We start from the raw sequence: 24,006 nt of genomic DNA, 5'->3' as shown, positions 1-24,006 counted from the left end.
ACTTTTATGGGTAGCCTCCCTGATTTACTTGTGTTTTTTTTAATTTATAGTATTTTAAGTTTTCTTCTACCTTACCATTTTACCTTGCCTTACCATGTCTTAATTAGCATTTCTTTCTTTTTATCTGGTCTTGTTTGATGATTGTTTTGCTGTTTTTTGCTGCCTGTAAAGCACTGTGTAACTCTGTTTTGAAAAGTGCTATGTAAATAAAGTTGATGGTTGCTGTTATTGGTGGCATTTTCTCCCAGAGGCCAAGGGAAGCCATGCTCCCTCTCTTTTTTCAGACTGTAGCTGTGATTTAATGAAAATACTCCTTTTCACTGTTTCGATAATTCGTTAATGTTTTGTCAGTGTCATTTCTTCCTTATTTGTCTCTACTTATTGAGCATTTTACAATGTGTAAAGCAGCGCCCTCCTAAATGTTATTTGGCAAATGAGTGGCAAAAATACGATATTGCACGCTGTTGTCCACAAGGAGGCCAAGCCGAGTTGGCATCCCTTGGTGAAAAAAACAAAACAAAACAAGAATGATTAATCAATCAGATGAGGCTGCTGTCATGATACTGCTCACCTGTGATTGGCCAAGACTGTGTCAAGGGAAGCCACCCCGTCTTTGGCCTTAAACCAGTCAAATCACAGTATCGTCATTATCAAGCCACTGAATGAAATCAGGGAGATTAGCACATTAGCAGTATGCATGAAGGGGCCGGTTGTGCATTTGAGTGGGCGGTTGAGTAAATTAATAAGGTGTTTAATGTACATGTGTAAATGAGTGATTGAGGGTGGGAGAGTGAAAGAGCATGTGTCGGTGTTCAAAATGTCGGTTACATAACAAGCCTGTGTAAGTAAAATGAGCGCTCTCTGTGCGCTCTTAACAGGTCATTCCTTTACATGAAATAGCGATATACAAGCTGCAACAAAGTCTTTTATGTACCCCACTCCCTAAAAAACATACAGATTAGAGGCTTTGTCTCACTTGGCTTCCTAAAACAATTCCCACGCCACGCCACGCCACGCCACGCCACGCCACGCCACGCCACGCCACGCCACTGATTGTTATTGTTATTTATTGAAACTCACCCATAAATGTTAGGTTAGGTGTTAACACAGTTCTGTTGAAAATCACAATCCACTTCACTGAAGCTTCAAAGATGTCTGAAATTGCAGTATAACTTTGCCTTTAGATCTTTCCCTTTAAAATTACTCGAATGACTCACAGCAGGTTAGAATTTACACGTAGACAGGTCACAGAGGTCACCCATGATTAAGAGATAATAGTGGTGACTTAATGATACCTTTGAGTCGGTCATTAGAAGAAAAGCACAATCAATGCTGTGACCGCCCTGATTGCACTGGGCACCGGAGCTCACTTGATGCCTCATCGCTGTAGCGGTTTCTTGACTCCAGCAGTTTGGTCTCAACAACAGCTTACTGCAGAATAGGTTATCTGACAGTCCAAATAAAGTTGTTAAGTCTACTAAATTGAAAAATCTACAGTTTGGTTTTGGCCAAACCAAGAAATGTGACAGAATGAGTGGGGATGTAGCATCCTCTGATGGGGCCTCGGTGGCTCAGTGCAGCTGGCTGCAAGGTCAAATACGCTCCAGTGAGATGAGACTTTAATCTAGCTTACTTTTATGTGTACAGTATAAGAAGATGTCATTGGAAACTTTTGATGCTCTCCTGCAGTGCTGTGAGGCTTTTTAATCTTGTTTTTTTACAACCAATGACAGGAACTTTTAGATTTGGTCACAGTGCGATACGGCCTTCTCCTCTCTGCTTTCTGCTCTCTGTGTGGAGAGTTTGATGGTGAGACAATAGACTTTGATTCAAGATGTGGTTTAACTCTAAAAGGCTTTCATACAAATTCAATATTTCCTCTCATTCTCTGACTTCTTAAATGTGCATACATACTACCAGAGTTTTGCATGAGTTTGAACACTTGGCATGCTTGATTCTCAGCTTTCACTCTTGTCCTCAATGAAAACATTACATTGACAAGCCTCTATTGACTACAAGCTTTAAAACCTATTGTGTTTATATGCTACAACTTGCTTTTCCTCCTTATCTTTATCTATATTTTCCTTTCTTAAACATAACCAGCATGACCATAACCATTTCAGTTCTTTAGCTCATCTTGTAACTCCATTCAAGAAGCAAACCCTATTGTCCTCCCAAAACACATTTTTACCGACTTGTTCCACTAATTTCAGCCATTCTGCTCAAAAAATTTTTGGACAGAAAATCAAATCTTATTTAACACTGGTGAGCAGCCATGACCACTGTAATCTTTGAGTTGTGTGTTTATTTACCAAAAACAGACCAAACTCACACTGCTAAGCTAGCTTAGCCCCCATCTGAACCCTAAACTCACCAGGAACTCCACTTGTGGTATTTTTGTCCCTCCTTTTCTCCTCTCATCAGCGTGTTTCTTAAATCCTCGGCATGAGCCCAGTTATTTATCACTAGTAAAAACATTTTGTACCCAGTTGCTGCAAATGGTTCCAACTCGTATCTTTCCTTTGACTTTGATTGTGGCTCTGCTGCATCTTAAATCAGCCACATAGCAAAGACCCCAAGAAGCAAACAAATCATGCTACATCTCTGCACCGGCGTCTTGTCACTGTAGGCGGAAATGTTTATGAGCTAGCGAGTGGCTCGCTCATTAGCAAACATCCGGCACATTCTCCAGCACTTTATGTGACTTCGTCCTCGTTGTTTGTATCTGTTGTTCTGGTGGTCAGGGACACAGAAAATAAGGATCCAGGCTGGTTCAGCGGTGACCTTCTCCTGCAAAAACATGTACTTATAGACCGGAAAGATCAGACCTTTTGGCCCAATGTTCTGCTGATCTTTTGTGGACGGTTTAATCACTGTGCTTTGTAAAAGTCAGGAGCAGTTTTCTCCACTGATATATAGTGGGATTTTTTCAGCTATAGACCTGACACTTTTCCCCCTGACCTCTTATTTTTAATCATTCTTGTCCAATTTAATACCTGTGTACAAGTACAGGAATTTATAAAATAATGTATCTCATTTGTCAAATGTGTGTAATCCCTGTAGAATGAATGCATGAACTACAGTTTGCATTGAGAGCAAAAGCAGAGAGAACACAATCTGCAAACTAAAATCTTAAAATCTGCCAGCAAGTAAGTGCAGTTAGCTGTATGTTTAATCAAAAACATAACTTGGATGTGTTGCAGAAGCTTTTCAGAGCTGACATTTCCTGACTTCTTTGAATGCATCACAAATGATCAATCTCCATTTAGCAAAAGATTTTCTTTCTATTGCTCATTAGGACAGACCAAAGACATACTTGTGAATCAGCACCATGGTGTTATCCCAACAAATCTGAGATCTGTTAATTGTGCAAGGAAGTCTATAATCATTTAATGGTTTATTCAGATGAAGTAAGCCTCTGCGTGTCTGATTATTTACCGTGGAAAAGGTGACCAGGGATTGCCAAAAAGATGTAATTGACAAAGGACTGACATATTTTGTTGTTAAAACATTTTTATTAGAAAGAAAATTACAAACCTTGATCTCCTTACCTGTTTCATACTTGTTCTATAAGTCAAGTTGTGCACCATATTTACACTGAAACTGAGACTCACCAAGACAAACGAAGAATGTCATGAAAGTAACTAAAATCGTTGCCTATTTTAGAGGAATGTATGGAGGGAAAGAAGTCACGAACAATGTATTATCATTATTTTCTTTTTAAATCTGGTTTAAATAATCAAGCGAGAGTGAAGCCAAGGTGTAACCAATTGTTTGCAGTAAAACTGAGACTCACCAGAAAGGTAGGTAAAAGGCTTTTTCCTTTGGATAAATATATCTAGGAGAAAGAGTTTATAGTATAATGAGTTTATAAATGCGGTTAATACTGCTGAAATGAACCAAACTTTGGCCACTGTGTAACTTATTGTTGACAGTGAAACTGAGACTCACTGAAAAACAATAAATGGGCGTCATTCTGGGGGATGTAATTAAGAACAGCAGCCTTTATTTAACAGATAAATCCAGAGGAAAGGACATTGTGACACACTCAGTTTCTTTTCTGGTTCATATCTTGCAAAATGACTGACTAAACCCTCTACAGAAGTCACAGTGAAACTGAGACTCATTAAAAAAAAATGATTTTTTTTCTAAGGGATGACACCAAAAAAATATATCTAGAGGGTGAATTTTGCCTCACTTTTGATCCGAACATTCACTTCTCAGGTTGTTAATTGTCCCAGCTGGAATATTCTCATTTCTACCTGCTGGCTGTACTAGAATAGCTGATAAGTTTGCTCTCATTTCCAAATCAAATATTGTCATCAGATGATAACCGAAGGGTTTGACCTTAGACGTCATAACTTACAAGGATTTCCAAGACCAAGAAAAAATGAATAAAAACTGTGTGGTTCCAAATCTGTGCTCAGTGGCTCTTCCTCTGAGTTTTTTTAATAACGAGGCCTTATTAACAGCCTCTGTGTAACCCTGTGAGGTTCAGCCATGCATAACAGCAATCCTCACGTACCTTCTTTGTGCCTGGAAGGAATGAACTGTTCCAAGCCCTTCAATTTGCCTTTTTCATGTCTCTAAATCATTTCTGTCATGAGCTCCATCCCGTATTCCCAGACCTTTTCCCCCTTTGAGCTTCAGTCATTATCTCACCGGGACAATTGTCTCAAAGTGCTGAGTGGCTCTGTCTGACCTTCACTTTCCCATTTTCAGACTCATGTGACTATCAAAGAAAGAATAAAACCTCATCTTCTACCAGAGAGCTTATAACATTCACTTCAGACCTCACTGGTTTCATTCAGCACTAACTCAAACTTTCTGCTTAACAGTCCACATTCTTTGGCTTTGTAAGCCCTGGGGTAGATTTTTAACCTCTTTAATATTACAAAATATTATTCTGAAGACTTGTCAATCAGGCTTCTCTGCAGGATCCTCTTCCAATCACCAGTTCACCACATGCACACTCTCATAACTTCTGACAAGTGAATTAAAAATGGCACAATATGGGTTCCTTTGTAAAAATTAATGCTTTAATAAATCATTGAGTCATTTCCTATCTGAAAGAAGAAAGGAACAGATCAAGCTTTGCCTGAAAGCCTTTCAAGTTTCAATCACACGTCTGCCCAGTTTATGTGTCATAATTTCCTGTCATTGTCCCTTTTTAATCCTGGTTTCTCTCCGTCCCATTGTCCTGTGATGAGCTCTGTCCCCCGAGGCGCGATGACTCAGCTTCCACACACTGAAACATCTTCACAATCTGCTTTTATAATTCAGGAATCAATCATTTTAATTGTTGGGCCATCTCCTGGGATATTTGATGGTTATCAATGTGCCAGAGCTTAACTATTATTTATGGAGAGATAAACCTCCAATGGTGTCCTTCAGTAATTAGCAGAACCAAGAAAAACACAGCACAGGTCTGGTTAAACCAACTGTACTGCTCCTTTGACCTCCAAGACCATCATTAGGATCCCCCAAAGGCTTCATGTGAGTTGTGTTGTGGTTTTAACCTACAGGCTTGCTCCCTTTTATATGTCTACATAAAAAATGGTGTTTATTCAGAGTCAGAGCTCACCTCAGTTTTCTTGAGCCTGGAAACCTTATTTGCTTCTCAGGAAAAAGATACATCTTAAACTATTATTTAAAAGTCTTGCCCTGCCAAAGATCATAAATGCAAACTCCCTGCAAACCCACATCACTCCTCCACTAAAAGCATGTCAGGTTGGTATTGAAAGAAAATCTTCTACAGGCAAGTCAAGGACTATCAGTATTTTTCAACTTCAGCCTCCCTTCTTTGTTTGCTTTACAAATCCCATTAATCCTGGGAAAGAAGCTTAACAAAGTGGTTTCAAAGAAAACTGAAGACAGCTTTACCCAAGGATAACCTCCCAAGTTTGATATAATGTCTAACCTGGCTTCTTCATTGATCCAAGAACTACCCTTTCGAGACATTTGAACTTAATATTTTTACTTTTTCGGATCTGGGATGGGAAAGTGTTCATAAATAGACAGGAAAGTGGAAAAGCATTGGCCATTTCACTGCAGTGTTGTTATGGAAATAGTCTTGGATAATACACATTTGTTTCTGGAAAGACTTTCTAAAAACCAAACGATGGTGGTCTCTATATCCAAAAAGTACAACTCAACCTAACATGTAAAAATTGGCTTTTTTACATGGGTGTAAATGGGAATTTCTAGCCTTTCGGAGCCAGCCCCAAGTGGGCATTCAAGGAACTACAGTTTTATTCTTGTTTTGTTTATTTTCCTTTTTTTACTCATTAGTGACTTTATTAACGCCAGAGGCTGCCACCTGAAAAGTTAATCTTATTGAATTATAAACAGACATACTGGCCGGAAAAAAACAAAAACAAAAAAAAAAAAGAACTCTTAGGGCGCAGGCTTGGCCATGTGGTTTAAGGCGGGTACACACTACAGGAATATTGGACTGATTTTTGTCCCGATCTCCCACGTATGATCAAAGCCAGCAAAGGCCCGATTGTCTGATGACATCATGTGTGATTTTCCTGTGGTGTGGGGTGGGTTAGAGTGATTTCTTCTGGCCGGAGCCGCTCGGAAGGCCCCCGATTCAGAGATTGTAGATAATGAACATGTTTAATATTTGGGACTAAAAATCCTGTAGTGTGTGGGGCACTCCGAGAGGAGCCAAGCAGGTACAGTGTGTAATGTCACATGTACCAAAGCAAAGCCAATCAAGACGCAAGCTGATTCAGCTGACTGACTGAAGAGGAAGTAAGAAATCTATCTGTAATACTTAAAACGACTTTACCCACCTCCAACTCGCATTGTTATTTAAACAGCCCATATCCCCACCGTCTCCACAACCTGTTCTATAATCCTTTTTCATTTGTGTTTTTTTTTACAATTCTAGAGTCCAAAAAAAACATCTTTGCTTTTTCCCGTAGGTCTGTCATGTTTGTTTACATCAAAGTCACGTTTTATTATGCAAGATTTGGAATATCGAGCGTGAAGAAGCTGAAGCTCTGCTGAAGAATCTGTAAGTGTGTTATGTCCTCAGAGTGCAGATCAAACTCTAAAAAAAAAGGAGAGAGAAATCTTGTGTAATCTGTTTTTTGTTATCAAGTGTGTGCTCTCTGAATGTGTGAAGTTTTGGAGAATCTGTAATGTGTACCAGCCCTAAGTAGCACACCCATATAGTGGGTGACCTGGGTTTCATTACCAGTAACAGACCACATGTTGTTCCCCCATGCTGTCTCCCACTTCACTGCCCTGTTTACCAGATATCTCCAAATAATGTTATAGTTACTCCCTTATTCATAGTGTTTTAGTTGTTTCCCTCCCTTGTGTGTTGTTTCTTTACTGTTCTGTCTTTGTCTGTTGGAGTGTGGCTCTTACTAACTCTTCAGCTGCCAATCAACCTCACACCTGAGATCCATCCACTATTTAAGCTCCTGCAGTGTATACACTGCCCTCTTTGCCAGAGTGTTCAGTGAGTCATACAGTGCTTTAATGTGGTCAAGAAATTTTGTCAAGAGAGAGCGTTGGATTTTTATGCTCTGAGCCTGTTGCTGTCAGTTTCATTCTGTGCCTCAGGATCACACCGTAACCTGGATTTCCTGTTGGTTCAGGCTCAACTTGTCCTACTTCACTATGGGCTTTAACTCTGTATCACATCTCTGAAACAGTTCTGTTCTTTTTCTAAATCACGGTCAAATTTTGGTGTCAAGAAACTACCAAACCTGACAAATAAAGGTGTTGAAAAAGCCCCAAAATATAAAAAGAAAGAAAGAAACATAAGTACCTTTGAGGAACTTCTGTTTCTTTTGATTTGGAGGTTAAAGCAGAATGGCAGATCTTTGTTAATCTTGTCTTTTACATTTGTAAGTATTGTTTTCTGATGAAAATCTTCCTCCTCCACCCCTTCAGCTGTCAAACCCATCATTCAATATCCATATTTGCTTTAGAAAACATAACCAGAGGCTCCCACTCTCACCCTGCATCAGATAAAGTTGACTAAAGCTTTAAGAAAGGGAGTCCCACAAACATTTTATTTCTCAGGATCTATGCGTCAGATGGTTATCTGGTGACCAGAATGAAATCTATTTTTATGTCAAAGTCAAACAGTGAAACTTTAGACCTCTCCTGAGAGCTTTACTGGTCCTGTTTGCTCTTGTATGCAGTGTTTGTCTGCAGCAGACTTCCTTCCTCAGGCTGCAGCATGACGATGTGTGCTCAAGATTTCAATTTAAGCTTCTCCCATGAAATTAGCAAAAAAAAAAAAACTTTTTTCTTATATTGTGCTTTGGTTGCATTGTTTCTCTGTTTGCTTGGTTTTCTATTATGGTTTGTTTGCTTGGAGTTCAATTATGCATTGTTCATTTCGCTGAGAGGGATTTATTGAACTGCACTGAGGAACTTTAATGAACTCAGCAACTCTCCACATTGTTAGGTTGATCTCTGTTGTGTCTCCATTTAGTTGAGCTGAGAAAAGTGAGCGTAGGTCTTTTACACACTTTGAGGGAGATGTAGTTTTTTGAGAAGCCATAATATTGGTTTTAGTTCATGTTAAATCCAAACACAGATTCAAATGTACTCACAGCTTCCTGTCTTTGTCCTGATAAGATGTTGGAAGTAAACAAGATGAAGCAGACAGCTTCACAGGAAAGAAGAAGTCCAGCTAATGAGACACAAGAAAACCCCCACGCAGTATTCTGTTTCAGCGTGTCATTCATTATCAGACTCAGCATGCTTGACCGATCTTTCATTTATGTGGAACGTTCTAGAAATTTGAGAGTAATCATGACTGGCATTAAACATCTGCTCCCTTAAACTATGAAATCAAGATCTGTCAACTTTGATTATTTGTTTCAGCGTCGAAGTTTCCTCTCATAAATGCTTCACTCCGTAATTCTTAGATTGACAGGAACTAAAGAGAAAATTAAATCGCAGCAAGTTCAAAAGCGTTGAACTTTGAGGCAACTTTGAACTTAACCAGTTAGAATCAGTTAACAACATGTAAGCATAAAAACTTTTAATGCCATATCCACACATAGCCAGGTATTTGGAAAACTGCATATATTTTTATTAGTTTACGCCTGTCATCCACATGAAACTGCAGCTTTACGTCACTAAAAGCAATGTCTTCTGGAAACTCCAGCCAAACTGAAGATTTTGGAAAACTCCAGGTTCATGGTTTCGTGTGGACAGGTAAACAGAGGCTGGCATGAGTTTTAGGTCTGAAAAACACTGACAAATATGGGTTTGGCAAGCCGCACTTTGCGGTGGATTTTCCCACTGTGTGTCGATGAATGTATTTTCAAAAACTAACAAGGGGGGACACTCGTTTTTGAAAATGCGCTGCTACATGTGGACTTGGCCTTAGAGAGCAGTTTTAAAGAAAGAGGAGCAGGATGCATACAGAGTTTTTGGATCTCAAATGTCACAGCTGAATGACAGGGGTACATTCTGATTGGCTGGCACTGGGTTTCATGTCTGAAAAACACTGCCAAATATGGGCTAGACATGCTTTGAGCCACACTTTTCTGCAGCTTTGCCTGGTGCATGCGTATGAAAGTATATGGGGGGGGGGTGAAAATACCCAGCTACATGTGGACAAGGCCTGCTTGAAACGTAAGTTCTGTTTTGATACTTATAATAATGAAGATCATTGTTACTTCTGAAACTATATGCACCTTTCCTGCTCATATGAAAAAATTGTGAAAATTTCACCAACCTCTTCCAAAAAAAAAAAAAGATAAAACAAAAAAAACTATAATATTCTGCGCTGATTTTAAACATCAATAAAACTTTAATATCATGAAGTCAGTGCTTAGGTGCTGGTTGTAGAAGTCTTTCTAGTACTTGTTAGATTTCTCATACTCTTTAAAATTGTTGTGTGTGTGTCGAGTTTTTTATTTTATTTTTTTTTTTAAGGGTTTTCATATTGTACTGAATCATTCCACACTTGAAAATGAACTCCTCTTCAAACAAAGTACCAAGCTTACCTGAGGTTCCCTTGAACTCAGTAGACTTCAGTCACTTACAGGTATCAGAAATATAAACTGTTACCTTGTCTTAACGTTACATAAATGGTCATGCTCCGGTTTAGATAAGAGATGAGGGATTTGCTAACTTCCTACAAACCCACGTCAATCCTCTACTGAAAAACTGTCAACTCTGAAAGGAAATCTTCTGTAGGCGAGTCAAGGACTATTTATTAACAGAGTCTGCAGTCTTTAACTTTCAGCCTCCCACCTTCCTCTGCTGTTTTTCTCTTTTCAGGCTGATACCACAGAAGCTGCCCTGGTGTTATGAATTCCATTCAAGGCTGGTAAATATCACATTTATACCACAACTACGGAAAAATATATAGGGGTGCCTTCTCACATGTCTTTTTAAAGCTGCTATGGTGAGTTTATCTTCAGAAAATGAAAGTCTACAGGTCACAAGAAGCTTTACTATTTACCCTTGTGGTCTGAATTAACTCTCATTACACCCCATTATGCCGGCATATCCCTGCCAAATCTCACAAGAACAAAGGAGGTTCATGCATAAGATCACATGACTCGTGCAAGAGTCCTGCATTCAAATCACACATAATCTTTGCCACCATTTATAGGAAACTTGCATACAAACCCTCCAACAAACAAATAAAACGTTTTCGATCAGCTATGTTTTAAAGGTGACGACCCTGTCTTATAACTCTGGTATGTATTTTTTTTACGTTGCTAATAGTTGATGTATCACTGATTAATTGCATGCATAGTTACATACAAGCTTCAAATTGCACTCAGAAAAGTGTTACATGTGAAAACTAAGACATGTGCAGGTTGTGTGGTTAGCATTTGAGGCTTTCCTGTGTTTAAGTCTTGCAAATTGAGCATGAATCTTATTTTGGCAGCATAATGCAACACTAGCCTTTAGCAATCCTGGGAAAGTGAGATTCCTGCAATGTTTTTCCTTCTTAAGGTCACTGCTCCAGGAGTACATCCTTGGACCTGACCTTTAACGGGCCAATAACACATTACTGTGATATTGTTTTCACAAACTATCTCCTCTTTCCAGCTCTACACAGAAAAACTGTGGCCTGAGTTTCATAACTGCAAACTGTCCTCTAAGTTTGATAACTTACAGAGGCTGCTGTGCACAGACGGTCACAACTTGAGTGCGAAAGGATTGTCAGCAAGTTGCGTCATAGATAAATGGAGGACAGATGGTTGTTTATCCTCTTGATGCTGTGTTTGATCCCTTCATCATAATGAAGGGTGCTTCATTAAGGTATGGTGTCAGAGTTCACACAGAGTGGAAGTGGAAGAGGGGAGGGACCAGTTTGAGATGTGGCTGAAGAGTACAGGTTAGAGGGAGGCAAACACAGAGCTACAACATCTTTAAACCTACGTTTCATGGATGAGTATAAGAAGATATATATAACCACACTTACCACCATGAAGATTTTTCTTGATTTTAATTTCATATTATTATTTCTAAAATGCTCTGTCCAAAACATTTATTTATTTATTTATTTATTTTTGTTCATTAATTTTAAACAAAGGCAAAAATGCAATTGGGTTGGCAGAGCTACACAAAATTCTGAAATGAAAATTTAAATTAAATCATTTTTTTCCTTTTACATTGTTTTCTGTTCTTTGTTTAACTTCTCTTAATGTTGTAATATGCAAACAGACCATTGTATTTGTAGCCGCCTGTCTGATAACTAGCATATCAAGCTAATTGTCTTGTCAGGTCAAATACATAAATAAAACTGCAGCAGCCTTCCTTCGATCTGATAAATGGTTGACTAGACTTCCTCCCGGCAGAAGCCCTGGGGGAATTAAGATCAATCCAATTCAGTAATTGTCAGATGATAAATGATAAGCTGTGTGCACTCCATTAGGATTAGTCCAACTGACCAATATTATTTAGTAGAAACCTTCAGATAAATATACCAAGGTTTGCTTTGTATCTTTTTGACCAAGAATTGCAATTTGGGGAGAGAAAAAACACATTTTTTTTCCTCTCCTGTCTCTTCACACAAAGTGTACACTTGCTTGCTTTGATTTTCATATCTTTAATCCTCTCCCTATACCTTTTATTGTTTTATCCTGCAGAAAACAATAGTTTGTGTTGTGAACTCAGATATAGACAAGAATAGTGTATAAACATAATAAATTAAGCTAAATCAGGATAAATGTCGAGTGATCTGTTAAAGAAATGGCATGTAATGCTACAAATAAGAGTTCAATGATCAGAGGAGAAAGCTTTAGAAAACTTCAAAAGAGAAAAATAATCAACCGTTTTCAATCTTGTACACTTTGAGACTGCAATCTCTTGGCTTGGTCAAAAGCAAGGTCGCTGTTTTTATAAAAATGTTTCTGTAGACTCTTGTAGTGTGTTAAATCGAATTAACAAAATGAAGAAAATCTTTTATCCAGCCCTCATGGGATGAAAGTCACAGCTGTCTCGCCAGCAGGTTTGAGAACGGCCGCAATGATTGCTTCAGTTTTTGTGAAAGTAGGACCACTGTCTCTTGTATGAACTGAGAGAGTGCTTTCAATACAGCAGCTGCACATTTCTAAAGCCTCTGGACAATTCACCTGAAATAGAGAAAATCCACAAATCTTTAAAGAAAGATACCCTTCAAAAACCTGCTTGCTGTCTTCATTGCCCATGTGCAGATATAACTTCATCTGCACAGTAATGGAGGAGCGTTATACCAGCGTATGCTGTATTGGACAGTTTCACCACTTGATGTCCCTGTTGTTATTTTACATTAGTTGGGGACTTAGTGTAGGCTTCAGTTATCACCTTGTTAAAATGCATTGTCAGATCCCAAACCCCTAAATGTTGCTGTTTGTCAACTATTAGAAGTTAAGAGAAGTTATTTCTAGCCCACAGCCTGTAAAAAGACGCACGTTCAATAGAAAACACAGTAACATCACCCCGTTAAGAAAGATGCTTTTTACTGATTGGCCATATTAAGTAGAGATGTTTTTAAGTGTAAACCCTACTCTTGTTGAGATTAACCTTGTGTTTCTATTGTGCAACCAAATGACATAGCTTGGCACCCCAATTTGAGAAAATGTACACGAATGCTTGCAAGACTAGACACAGTTTTCAAGATGGTAAGAGTATTGCAAAACTTAAGCTGAGGTATCTCTGGTTGCACAAGCGTTAAGTTCTGTTTATTATAGCACAAAAAAAAAGTATTCCTGAAACAGAATCAGAGAAAGAAACACAAGCTTTGATGTCTTTAAGCCAATACAGAATTATGAGACACAAAATATGTCATAATCAGAGTGGAAATTAGGCGTATGATGCCTTGTTAGCCAACATGGCTGTTCTCAAAGCTATAAATGCAATGCTTAAAGATATGTGTGTCGTACTTGCCAGTTCAATATAACTACAATTACTATTTATTACTGATATAAGAAAGGAGGAGAGGATGATAAAGGAGAAGAAATTAGGTTAAGCTAAGCTAGATTCAGCCAAGATAAGATGGGATGAAGGTATGATTGGAAATGACAGACTTGGATAAGGAAGGGTGGTTAGGCTACAATAACAGGATGAGCTAAAGTAGGAAAGTTTTAGTAGGGTGTTGTGTTTTCCCATACTTTGAACATGTAGATAAAGTAACAATACAAATGTTCAAACCATAGACTTGCTCAACTCAAAGTAAAGTTGCTACAAAAACTGCTCCCCCTGGTGGCTGGCTGCAGTATATGGCAAAAAATCTGACTCCCCAGTCATTCAAGATGGGCTGTGGTCAAACTTTAAAAAATTAACACACCTTGTAAAAATGTTTCTCATGTCTGATTGCTGTGGTGATTTGAAGATACCATTTGGCTGCCTTGTATTCAAGTCATCTTTTTTTCTGAAGTTTTGTTTTCATTAGTTATAAAAGGTTAAAATTGAAGTTTTCACATTTAGTGATGATTGACAGCTGCTGTTCTTGTTTATTTTTGAGGAGGATTGAAAAACATGTCAGGAGGTAGAGTCAGGAAGTGATTAGACTCTCGAAAGAAAAAAAAAAAGGTCATTTTCGTCACCCAGCTCCACTCTTATCATCCCAGAGTCCCTCTCAGTCTCCATTGCGCAGACTCTGGCTGCACAACCACTTCAATGGCTGCGCCTGTGACTGGGGAATTTTGGCTTCAATACCGTACAATGGTAAATGGCGGAGCCACACTGTCCACTCTATATACAGTCTACGGTTCAAACTCGCGCAGATTTTCAAACTGCTTTGAAAACATGTTGTTTAAATCACTGAATCTGTCTGTAAATTGATCAAAATAGTCTCTTCCAAAAAAGAAAGAAAGAAAGAAAGAAAGAAAGAAAGAAAGAAAGAAAGAAAGAAAGAAAGAAAGAAAAAAAAGAAAGAAAGAAAGAAAGACAGAAAGGTAAAAAGAAAATAAGAAAAAAATTGAGATCTTCAAGAGACTTGCTGAAAAGATGGGGTAATCACATAAGAATCTCCCAACTGGTTCATGACAATTTGTAAGGGTGGGCCTCAAACACCACTTCTCGACATGCCTCCAGAGAGCTGGCCAGTCAGAAGAACTGGGGTTTGTGTAGCCAGTCTCAAAGAGACAGCAGCTAAAACAAAGTGTTTAAACAAAGGCTGGAAAAGGATTTTTTAGAACCACAGTGTGAAATTTTTTTTTTTATTTATATTTTATTTTTTATACTATTTTTTTAAGCTGTAAATAATTTAGAGCTACTACTCAGGTACCAAAGGGACAGAATAAAGACAAAAACAAAACAATAACAACAACAAAAAAAACCACCCCACTTTCAAGTAGGCTAGTCCCATTTCAGATTCGCATCTTAAAAGAGCAAAAGTTTTCCAGTGGTTTATCAGACTGGTGACCATCTGCACTCATGGAGCATACAAACATTTCTGTTTGCTCGTTTCGTTCAATGAAACACTCACATGCAGCCAGCGTGTGTTTAATTAATCTAAATGGTGATATATGTTCTCCAATATTATGCACGCAACCATTTATTCACACCCCAACATTTACATAAACCTACCTGCTGTATGTGCAGGTAGTGTTACGGACAGAGAAAGGAAGGTCACCTGCGTCTGCCCTTGTGGACATCGACAGCATTTTGCCAATGTGAACTGACACCATATATAAATAAAATGTTTACATGCAGAACACAGGAGCAGACCTATACACAAACACAGCTGCTGCCAAGGACACAGAGTCATTTCATCCTTTAAAGAGTAATGGAGAGAGGCATTCAGCGCAAATGAAGGCTTTACATTTGATCTCATCTCATCTAAAGAAACAGCATGAGGAAACATATACATTCAGAGTTCAATCCATTCAGAGGGCATCAGAGTCATTCATTCTCATAAAGAGATGGAAAGAAACTGCGCAGTGAGGCCGCAACGTGAGCGGCAGTGTATTGCATTCCTGTCAGAGCAATCATTGGTGAAACATGTTAGCACACATACCATTACCAAATGCATAGAGTCCATCTGTTTTTGTCCTCTCTTCTGACAGGTCCCTCGTAACAATCAGATCACTAATGGTTTCATTGATTGTTGGGGTCTTATCATTCATCACCAAAGGGTCAATGTCCTACCTCTTTCTAATGATGCTGCTGTTTAAACACAAATCTTTCTCCCTTGAATGAATGTCAGGGGCAGAAATGCTCTAAAAAGCCCAATGATGCAGAGAAATGATATTACCAAGGACGTCTTTAAATTAAACTTGTTATTTTAGTTATTTTTCTGCACAGTGAAACGAGAATCCAAGCAAAATTGTGAGTCAGGAGCCTTTATGTTTTACTTCAGCTGTTTAATTGCATGCACGTCTTCTCTGGCCCTTAGATTCAAATTCTAAAGCTTGTCTCTGTGGTTGTTTGTCCTGCTGGCTGAGCTTAAGGTGGTAAAGACATCTGCAATTCCCCAGGTGTTAGGGAGAGTAAATAAGCCTTATGTGCTGTGTCGCCATCATCTGACTTTTATTAATGAGCCAATCAATTCCTATTTGTATCACCCCTTCAACTGAAGTCCGGGCCTCCCAACACTTAACAAATTGGCTGACCGTGAGCTAAGCATGTGATATGAAAACGCTCCTTTACTATTTTATTAGCGTTAAGCTCCGGTGGTTTAATAGGTTGTTAAATAAAACGTGTCAGGAAATGGTAATGAATAAATCAGCTGTTTTGCTGACGTTAAGAAATGGTAAACATGACCACGGGTTACCTCATACTTGAAGGATAAATGCACAGGCACATCTCAATACATTAAAATATGGTGGAAAAGTTCATTTATTTCATTACTTCTATTCAAAAAATACAACTCATTGAAGTGCAAATTGAATTATTTCATGCATTTATTTCTTTAAATTGGGATGATTATGGCTCACAGTTCATGAATTCATGAATTCTATCTTACGGCTTTGATATGTCTCATCTTTCTCTCATAGATTCTCTCTGGGGTTCAGGTCCAGTGAGTTTTCTGGTCAATCGAGCACAGTAATGTCATGGTCATTCAACAAGCTTTGACTATACTGACTGTGGAAACTCTGCTCTCAACTTTAAGATGCTTGGATTCTGTGCCTCTCCTCTCTTCCTCTAAACTCTGGGTCTTTGATTCACAAATGAAATGTAAAAATGATTTGATCTGAATGAAAAGAGGACTTCAAGCCACTGAGCTATAGTCCAGTTTTTATCTCCTTAGCTCAGGTAAGACTCCTCTGATATTTGCCTCCAGTTTAGAAGGGGTTGGACACTAGGAATGTGAACATGGTAGTTAAATTATTTGACCTGGCCGTCTGTGTGTGGTGGCTCTTGATGCTCTGACTCCAGCCTGAGTCCGTCCTTTTATGGTTCCTACAAAGCCTTGAATGGATTTTTCTTGACTGCCTTCTCAAGGCTGTGGTACTTCCTCTCAGACGTGAAACTTGTGTCATCCAATCAGAGTGAACCCTTGTCATTCAGCTGTGACATTTGAGAACCAAAGACTCCTGATTTGTTTTGTCAGTACACTGACATGAATTGCACTATGTATACTCTGCACTTACCAGAACACATAACATCCAGGGTAGCGCTGTCCCAAATCAAACACTGCGGCTTTGCACTTACCAGAAACTACAATCACATTTCACAAACGTTCACAGCTGTCCTTCTCATTTACATTGGACGTTTTCTAAACCACCTACTACATACTACATGTCAATACAGTATGTAGTAGGCACTGCATACTACCTACTGCTTTTGCATGTAGTATGACTTTTCTATTGGGTCCGTTTTGTATACTACTCTGGTTTCCAGTCTTGAAAGGCGGAGCTACAGATGACGTGTTTTTTTTTGCCTTAAATATAAATATACAAAACAAGCTATGGGCAGATCTCTGCATTTGGTAATTTTGTTAATCATATTGTAGCAGAATCATCATTCTTCTCTTACACCAAAAGTTATATCATTGACTGAAAATAAATCTGGATTTATTTTTTTTTTACATCTGATGAAAAAAGCACTTCCATATAATCCACATATTGTTAAAAAGGGGTAATTTGTGTTTTATATGGACTTTAATGAATTTGTCGACGTAAACGCCTCTTTTACAACCAGAAGTGACAAGAATTACTGGTGTTTCATTCGCATAACTTCACTTCTATCTCACGGACTATATAACGTTAATGTTGTTGTGTTGTGGTTATAGTGCCGACTCATTCCACTAGATGGCGGTAATTCACCAAAACCTGCCACCTGCGTTGACAAACAGCGTCGGTGCTGTGCATTGTGGGAAACAGTATGCCAGATAGATTGGTCCCTGGCATACTGAGAGATTTTCCTCATTCATCAACCATTGTTTGAGCCGTTCCCGCTTCTTCCTCCACGTAGCCAATATGGTGACCATTGAGTGTGAGAATTGTTCACCATTCACACTCAACCTTTTGACCATTTCGATTGCCCCAGCTGAGACATCAAAGTGCACTGTGTTTTTCCATACTGTCAGTGTGAACGCGCTTACGCACTCGTATGTGCGGTTTGATGGGCACATAGCCCAGATGATGGGCTATGTGTGGACATTGCCTAAGATCCCATTTAAAGGCTCAGGAAATCTTTGCAAGTGTTTTCGCTTAATAATTAGCTGTTTTGTTGATACAATTCTGCTAAAAAAATGATTTAAATATTTTCACCCTGTTCCTACTGAATGTACATAATGTAGAAGTTTCCCCTTTTGAGAATGAATGGCATTTTCTACAGTGCTGTAATTTTTTGAGATGAGCCTGTTTATAAGAAAGTAACATTCTACGTTGATCAGTGATGTTAAAAAAAATGCAGTTCTTCCAGTGTCCACTTGAGGCTGGCTACAAAAAGTGATTGACCCTATTAGAGCTCATATTACAAAACTTTACAGCAGAATTCAACATGTCTGCAGCCTGGCAAACTTGTGTGTGTGTGTGTGTGTGTGTGTGTGTGTGTGTGTGTGTGTGTGTGTGTGTGTGTGTGTGTGTGTGTGTGTGTGTGTGTGTGTGTGTGTGTGTGTGTGTGTGTTATATTTTGGGGCATCCATGCCTTCATTCTAAGATGATAAAACAAACAGTACAACAAGAAAAGCTGGGAGATTCACATCAGTGTTTCTATGGGCATCTATCTCTGTTATATCCAAAGCTTGTTATTGCCATCTAGTGCCACAAGGCTACCATTACACTTCACAGCTAAATAACTTGAGGCTTGTTTCGAAATGGACACGTTTTTTTTGTTTGTTTGTTTGTTTGTTTGTTTTTTAAAGACCACCAGAGAGAGGCTGTTTGTTTTTCAGTGATGTACAAAGTTTTATTATTGAAGAAGAAGAAGAAGAAGAAGAAGAAGAAGAGGGTGCAGTTACATGATGGTGTTGAACTAAGAGCTACTGTGTCATGTAAAACCTTACGGGTCCTTACCTCAGGTTGTAGAAAACATGCCAGCAGGTTTGTCCATTGATTTATGAAAATATGACTCATGTATCTTTAGAGAACAGTCTACTATTTGATGGTTTTTAATCCAGCAACTTTGTTCAAATGTTGTTTTTCTATGACTCAGGGTTAGTTTCAACAACAACTGTTCATGCTTCAGATGCCCCTATGAATCCCATGCTTTTAGTATAACCTGTGGCTAAATTTGAACCCAGACTGCTCTAAGGCCACAGACCAGCCTACACAACACTTGGAAATGTTCTTGCTCTACATTTATGAGACATTTCTAATGTTTTTTATTATTCATTTCACTTTGAAAACAAAATAATTTGGAGTGGGGAAAAAAACAAGGCCATATAATGTTCCTAAAGGATAGTCTTGATTGCCTCGCTTGCTTTTTATTGCATTTCTTCATTTAGTGCAGGACTGACACAACAGCAGGGAGTCTAGATGACTGAACTATGCGTTGCAGGCCAAATACCTTTGTTTCTGATTAACAAGCCTTGTGTGAGTCATCCAATCCAACCTGGACACATATGTTTTATTGAAGTCTGTTTCCTTTTCTGTCTTTGTATTGAAAAGTGTGCATAATCTGTAAACAGAATAAAAACTGACCGTAAAATGAGAAAGCTTCAGCTGCATCAACATGATTGGAATTCAAGCAAAGCCCCATAAATAAACAAACATATTTTAGCTTGAAACCATTCATGCATGCACATTTTCATGTTTTATTCATCGCCTTGTATATCTGTATAGAAGGAAAACACTTGTGGGATTTTTCTGCTGACTTATTTGCAGTTTTTGTTGTTGTCTGGTTTTGCAGCCTGCATCCACACTCCTTAAATCAATGATTTATCATGCCATGCTGCAGGGCCACTGGTTTGTTGACTTGTAGGTATTTGCAAACCTCTGACAGGAGTTATTCTGTAGTATTCAGTGAAGAAAAAGCTATTTTTTTTTAATGCTGGACAGCAAGCATGTCTTTTTTTATCTGCAAGAATTTAATTATTAAAGCTACGGTTTTGGCATCATAAAACCTCATGTCATTCAAAGGTAAAGAAGTTAGCAAGACACTATGCTATCCATGTGACAAGACTTTAACAATTTGGCGCTGCTAACCCCGTCTATATTTTTAAACTTAAAGTGATCAGTGTTAAAGAAGATGTGTCAAAAATGCAGAAGTTATTTCGCCTAGTAGAAATTAACGTCAAGTCAAATGCAAATTTAAGTGTTACAGTTACCTTTCTTTGACAAATTTCACCAAAGATATTTCTTAATAATCAAAAAATTTCCCCCTTCCCAAAGCTTTTTTACTACTAAACAAAGAAACTGATGGATAAAGTGCAAATAAACAGCATGAAAAGCATCTTCTGTGAAGTGTCTCTAACAAAACAAAACAGGTGACAAAGGACGACCCCTTTGTTTTTGAAGGACATTTTTGTACCATCTTGAGTTATAAACAGCTGAGTGTAACCATCCATTTAACCCTAAATGGTCCGTTATACCACTGTGAGCAAAAACAGTCAATTGGCTACGAGGTCTTGTGACAGATCCTTCCTGAACTGAGGTCTTGGCCCCTCTGTAAGGCTCTCCCCCACGCAGAGCAGCTCTCTCCGACCTACTTCAGTCCCGGCCACGCCCTCTCTCCACCTGACAGCTCCCCAGTAAAGGACAGAGGAGAAGGAGCGTACAGGTCAGAGTCTGTGTCTGATTCTCCCTCGGCTATGAAGGGTCTGACCCTGGCACAAAGTGAATGTCCAGCTGCAGCCTCAGTCCCTGCTCCAGCTCCCCCTCCTGAGCCTGCAAAGAAAGAAGGCCCGAAGAAGTCCTCCTTGGCCTGGGAGATGCTGAAGCCACTGAAGGAGCGCTCCAGCTCTTCATGGTCGACAGAAGGGATTGATAGAGATGTGTCGCTCTCCACAGCGGTGGCGTCCTGCTGACATCTCTGCCTCCTGTGTCGCCTCCGGCTCTGGGAGCTATCTCTGCCGCTGCCCTGAGCGGAGGAGGATCGGTCGTGAAGTGGAGCAGGTGGAGGCGGGAGGCGGAACAGAGTCGGTGAATGATCGCCGCTGCCACCGACTGGTGAAGGGGTGTTGGCCACGCTGCTGTTCCAGGCAGGCTGGCTGAGGGGGTGCTGCAGCTGGTGCTGCCAGGAGGTAGAGGGCCGGCTGTGGCTACCAGAAGGCGTACCCACTGATATCACCACAGCCTGACCCAGCAGAGGATCTCTCTTTTCCAAAGACCCATCTGAGCACGGGACATCTGCAGGTGAGCAGCTCTTCACCTCCTTTTCCTCCTTCACCTCCTCTTTATCCTCCTTCTCCACTTTGCTCTCCTCTGGGCTGTGGTAAGGCGGGGCTGGGTACGGCTCTTTGGAGTTGAAAAAGGCCTCTGTTTCTGATCGAGGGATGCCCATACGCTGCACGTACACATTGACTAGGAAGTCAAGTTTCCTGTCCATACAGAGAACCTGGAGGAAGAGAACTACAATAACCATCCTGACTTTGACTTTTTGATTCTACAATATAATCACTTCATCCCTAGATACAGCTAGATGATAAATTAGAAGACATTTCCCCATCAGAGTTCAAAGATAGTGATTGTCAGATTTGTGACACAGACCAAGGAGAACCTTCCTTACCTGTTTCTCGACTTTGACCAGGCGTCCCATCATGCTCGGGTCCTCTGCAGCCTCTCCGTCAGGCTTAGGACCTTTACCAACTATCTGGTCAACTCTGGCATTTGGAAAAATTAATAACTGGGATTAAAAAACATTCCTGGATTTCACAGATTTGTTCAAACTTAGGAAGTCCATGATGCGATAAAATGAACCACTACGAGTTAGGTGAAGAAAGCCTTGGTGTTGATTCTGCAGATATGTTTCGAAGGAATGAATGATGGTGCGGCACTTTCTTCGGTGAGAATTGATTTGAGGTGGACGGTGTGAACACATGCGTTATGAGATCAGGCCGAGTTTAGTTCAACCACAGAGAGGACATCTTATCTGGGGCCAAAATGCATCACTTGGCATGCATTTGAGTGCTTCATGCTTCATTTCCATTGCATCCTACGGGGGGAACTCTCCCTCTGTCTCTCCAGTATGAGAGCAAGCAAATAGCACTTTTAACCCCTGTTGAGTCAGACCACAGGACGAGGCTCATTACCATTCAGTGAGAAAGTCACAGCATGTCTCACTTTCTTTCTTTGTTTCTTTCTTTTGTCTTTTCTTGATTTGTTAGATAAGATGTGATGTAAGACTATCAAAACCCGTGCAACATTTTCAGCAATGTTTCGCATAAAACAGTCATTTGAACTTTTCTTGTCTTGATTTTGTCTCATATAAATTTTTTAACCCTTTCATGCAAAAAAAAAAAAAAGTAGATCTATGTTTGGATTGAAGTCTTGACCTGCTCTTTATTCGAAGTGTACTGAGACAAAATAAGTTATGAATTAGCAAACAACAAAATATAATAGTGAATTTATTGATTGTCAAATCACTAAGTTTTTACTCTTACACATGAAGAAACTGTATCCCTTTAAACAATATTCAAAAAGCTGTCAACATGTCTACTGTAATAGAACTGCCATTAACAGGACAGGTAAGACCCCTTAACAATCTTGTTCTGTGAGACTTTTTAATTCTTTATCTAAGTTGAAGAAACAAAGTAAGGGATGATTTTCAGACACACAGAAAAAAAACAGGTTTGAAAATGATCAAAAGCTGAATTAAAGTATTGGAAACATCCCCTTTATTTTTCTTTCATTTTTATTTCCAAGAGACACAAGACTATTGTAAATACTTCTCTCCACCTTGTGGTTGGGGTGTGGTACTACACCATCAGTAGTTCATAATGGCTTCTCGCAGTGTTTTAAGTGGAAGATAATAAGCGCCAGTGCCCCCTTCATTCACTTTGACAGAGTACTTGTTTCATCAGCCAGCTCTGCTTTAGTTCCTGTCCTTTTTGCACTTTGGTAGCCAGCAAGGACGTGTCCAGACATGTTTTGACTGGGGCACCGACTTTGTGCAGAGGTGCCATTAAGTATGTGCACAGAATCCAAATTAATACTGCTTATTATCCTCTTTCATTTTGCCCTACAAATATACTTTAACACAGAGATTTCAAACCTCTTCTGCTTTACTAAACCAAGTGGCAAAAATTCCAACTTATAAAATTGATCATTGAGGGACTTAATGAGAGGATATCAGCCTATGTCCAAAGTTATGTATTTAAGCACTAACAAAAGTAAATGTCCCACACTGACACTACTGTCAGTGAGTCACATCACTGCCAAATACTCAAGGTCCTGCGTCTAAAAAGGCAAATAATTGTGCTCAACTATACAAACTGAAAGTTAAGATGGCACCATGAGTAGCCAATTAGAATTCATAGGGAGTCCGGACCACCTCTGGCAATCAGTCTGGACACACCCTGAGGAATTTGGCTGCATTGCTGTTGCCCTCCTTTCACTCAGACTTTTAGGATTATCCATCCTTGTGGAGCCTCGAGAAGCCAGGTATATTTGATGTTACTGTCTGTCCAGCATCTCATAATGTGCCACGGGTAATGTTTCTTGGTGCTATGTGAATCACCAAGAAAAGCTGTGCTGTGAACATGACAAGGTAGGGCAGCTGGTAAAAAAAAAACCAAGAATGCAAAAAAAAATCCCACTATACCAAGTGATTGAATGTAGAAGTGGCAGTACCACTTACATCTCTGCTTCTATGTATCTGCCGTGCATGATGTGCATGAAAGGGTTAAGGTGGCTGTTTTTTAGCACTAAATGAGACCGGTCAAGTGGCTTGAGCTCAAAAGGGGTTCCTTCAATCAAAATAATAAGGTAGCATGTTACTACTGTAATACTTCTACTATGGTGTAAGGAGCATAATGCTGATAAAATGACATTCTAGAGGTGCAGTCTATTAACCTAACCTAGGACCTTCAGTGGACTTCTTATGGCGAGGTGTTGAGGGGGGAGGGGGCCCCACAATCATATCTATCCTGGCAAGGCACACAGAGACGATATGAGCGCAATGCAAAATGAAGCAGAGTGGGAGAAACATCAGCTATGGAGAACAAGTTTCAATATATTCCACACACAC

At 39.4% G+C, this 24,006-nt stretch overlaps 1 protein-coding gene across 9 annotated transcripts in view; it reads right to left on the bottom strand.

The window, feature by feature from the left end:
- Nucleotides 1–18,769: 18,769 nt before the first annotated feature.
- kcnq2a (potassium voltage-gated channel, KQT-like subfamily, member 2a) overlaps nucleotides 18,770–24,006 on the bottom strand; it is a 42,568-nt gene continuing 37,331 nt past the window's right edge. For 5 of the 9 annotated variants that reach the window (XM_074681265.1, XM_074681266.1, XM_074681267.1 and 2 more), the window contains 3 exons: nucleotides 23,837–23,905; nucleotides 21,547–21,640; nucleotides 18,770–21,375 (listed from right to left, as the gene is read on the bottom strand). In XM_074681265.1, coding sequence (XP_074537366.1) covers nucleotides 20,524–21,375; nucleotides 21,547–21,640; nucleotides 23,837–23,905 — 1,015 coding nt within the window. In that variant the 3' untranslated portion in view covers nucleotides 18,770–20,523. The remainder of the gene's footprint in view (nucleotides 21,376–21,546; nucleotides 21,641–23,836; nucleotides 23,906–24,006) is intronic. The other 4 variants (XM_074681269.1, XM_074681273.1, XM_074681271.1 and 1 more) reach the window with 1 other exon arrangement.

Source organism: Halichoeres trimaculatus, unplaced genomic scaffold (genome assembly GCF_033239565.1).
Source record: "Halichoeres trimaculatus isolate MK-OKI-2021-1 unplaced genomic scaffold, fHalTri1.1 fHalTri1_scaffold_11, whole genome shotgun sequence".
Classification (NCBI taxonomy): domain Eukaryota; kingdom Metazoa; phylum Chordata; class Actinopteri; order Labriformes; family Labridae; genus Halichoeres; species Halichoeres trimaculatus.
This window is presented reverse-complemented; position numbering and strand designations above follow the sequence as displayed.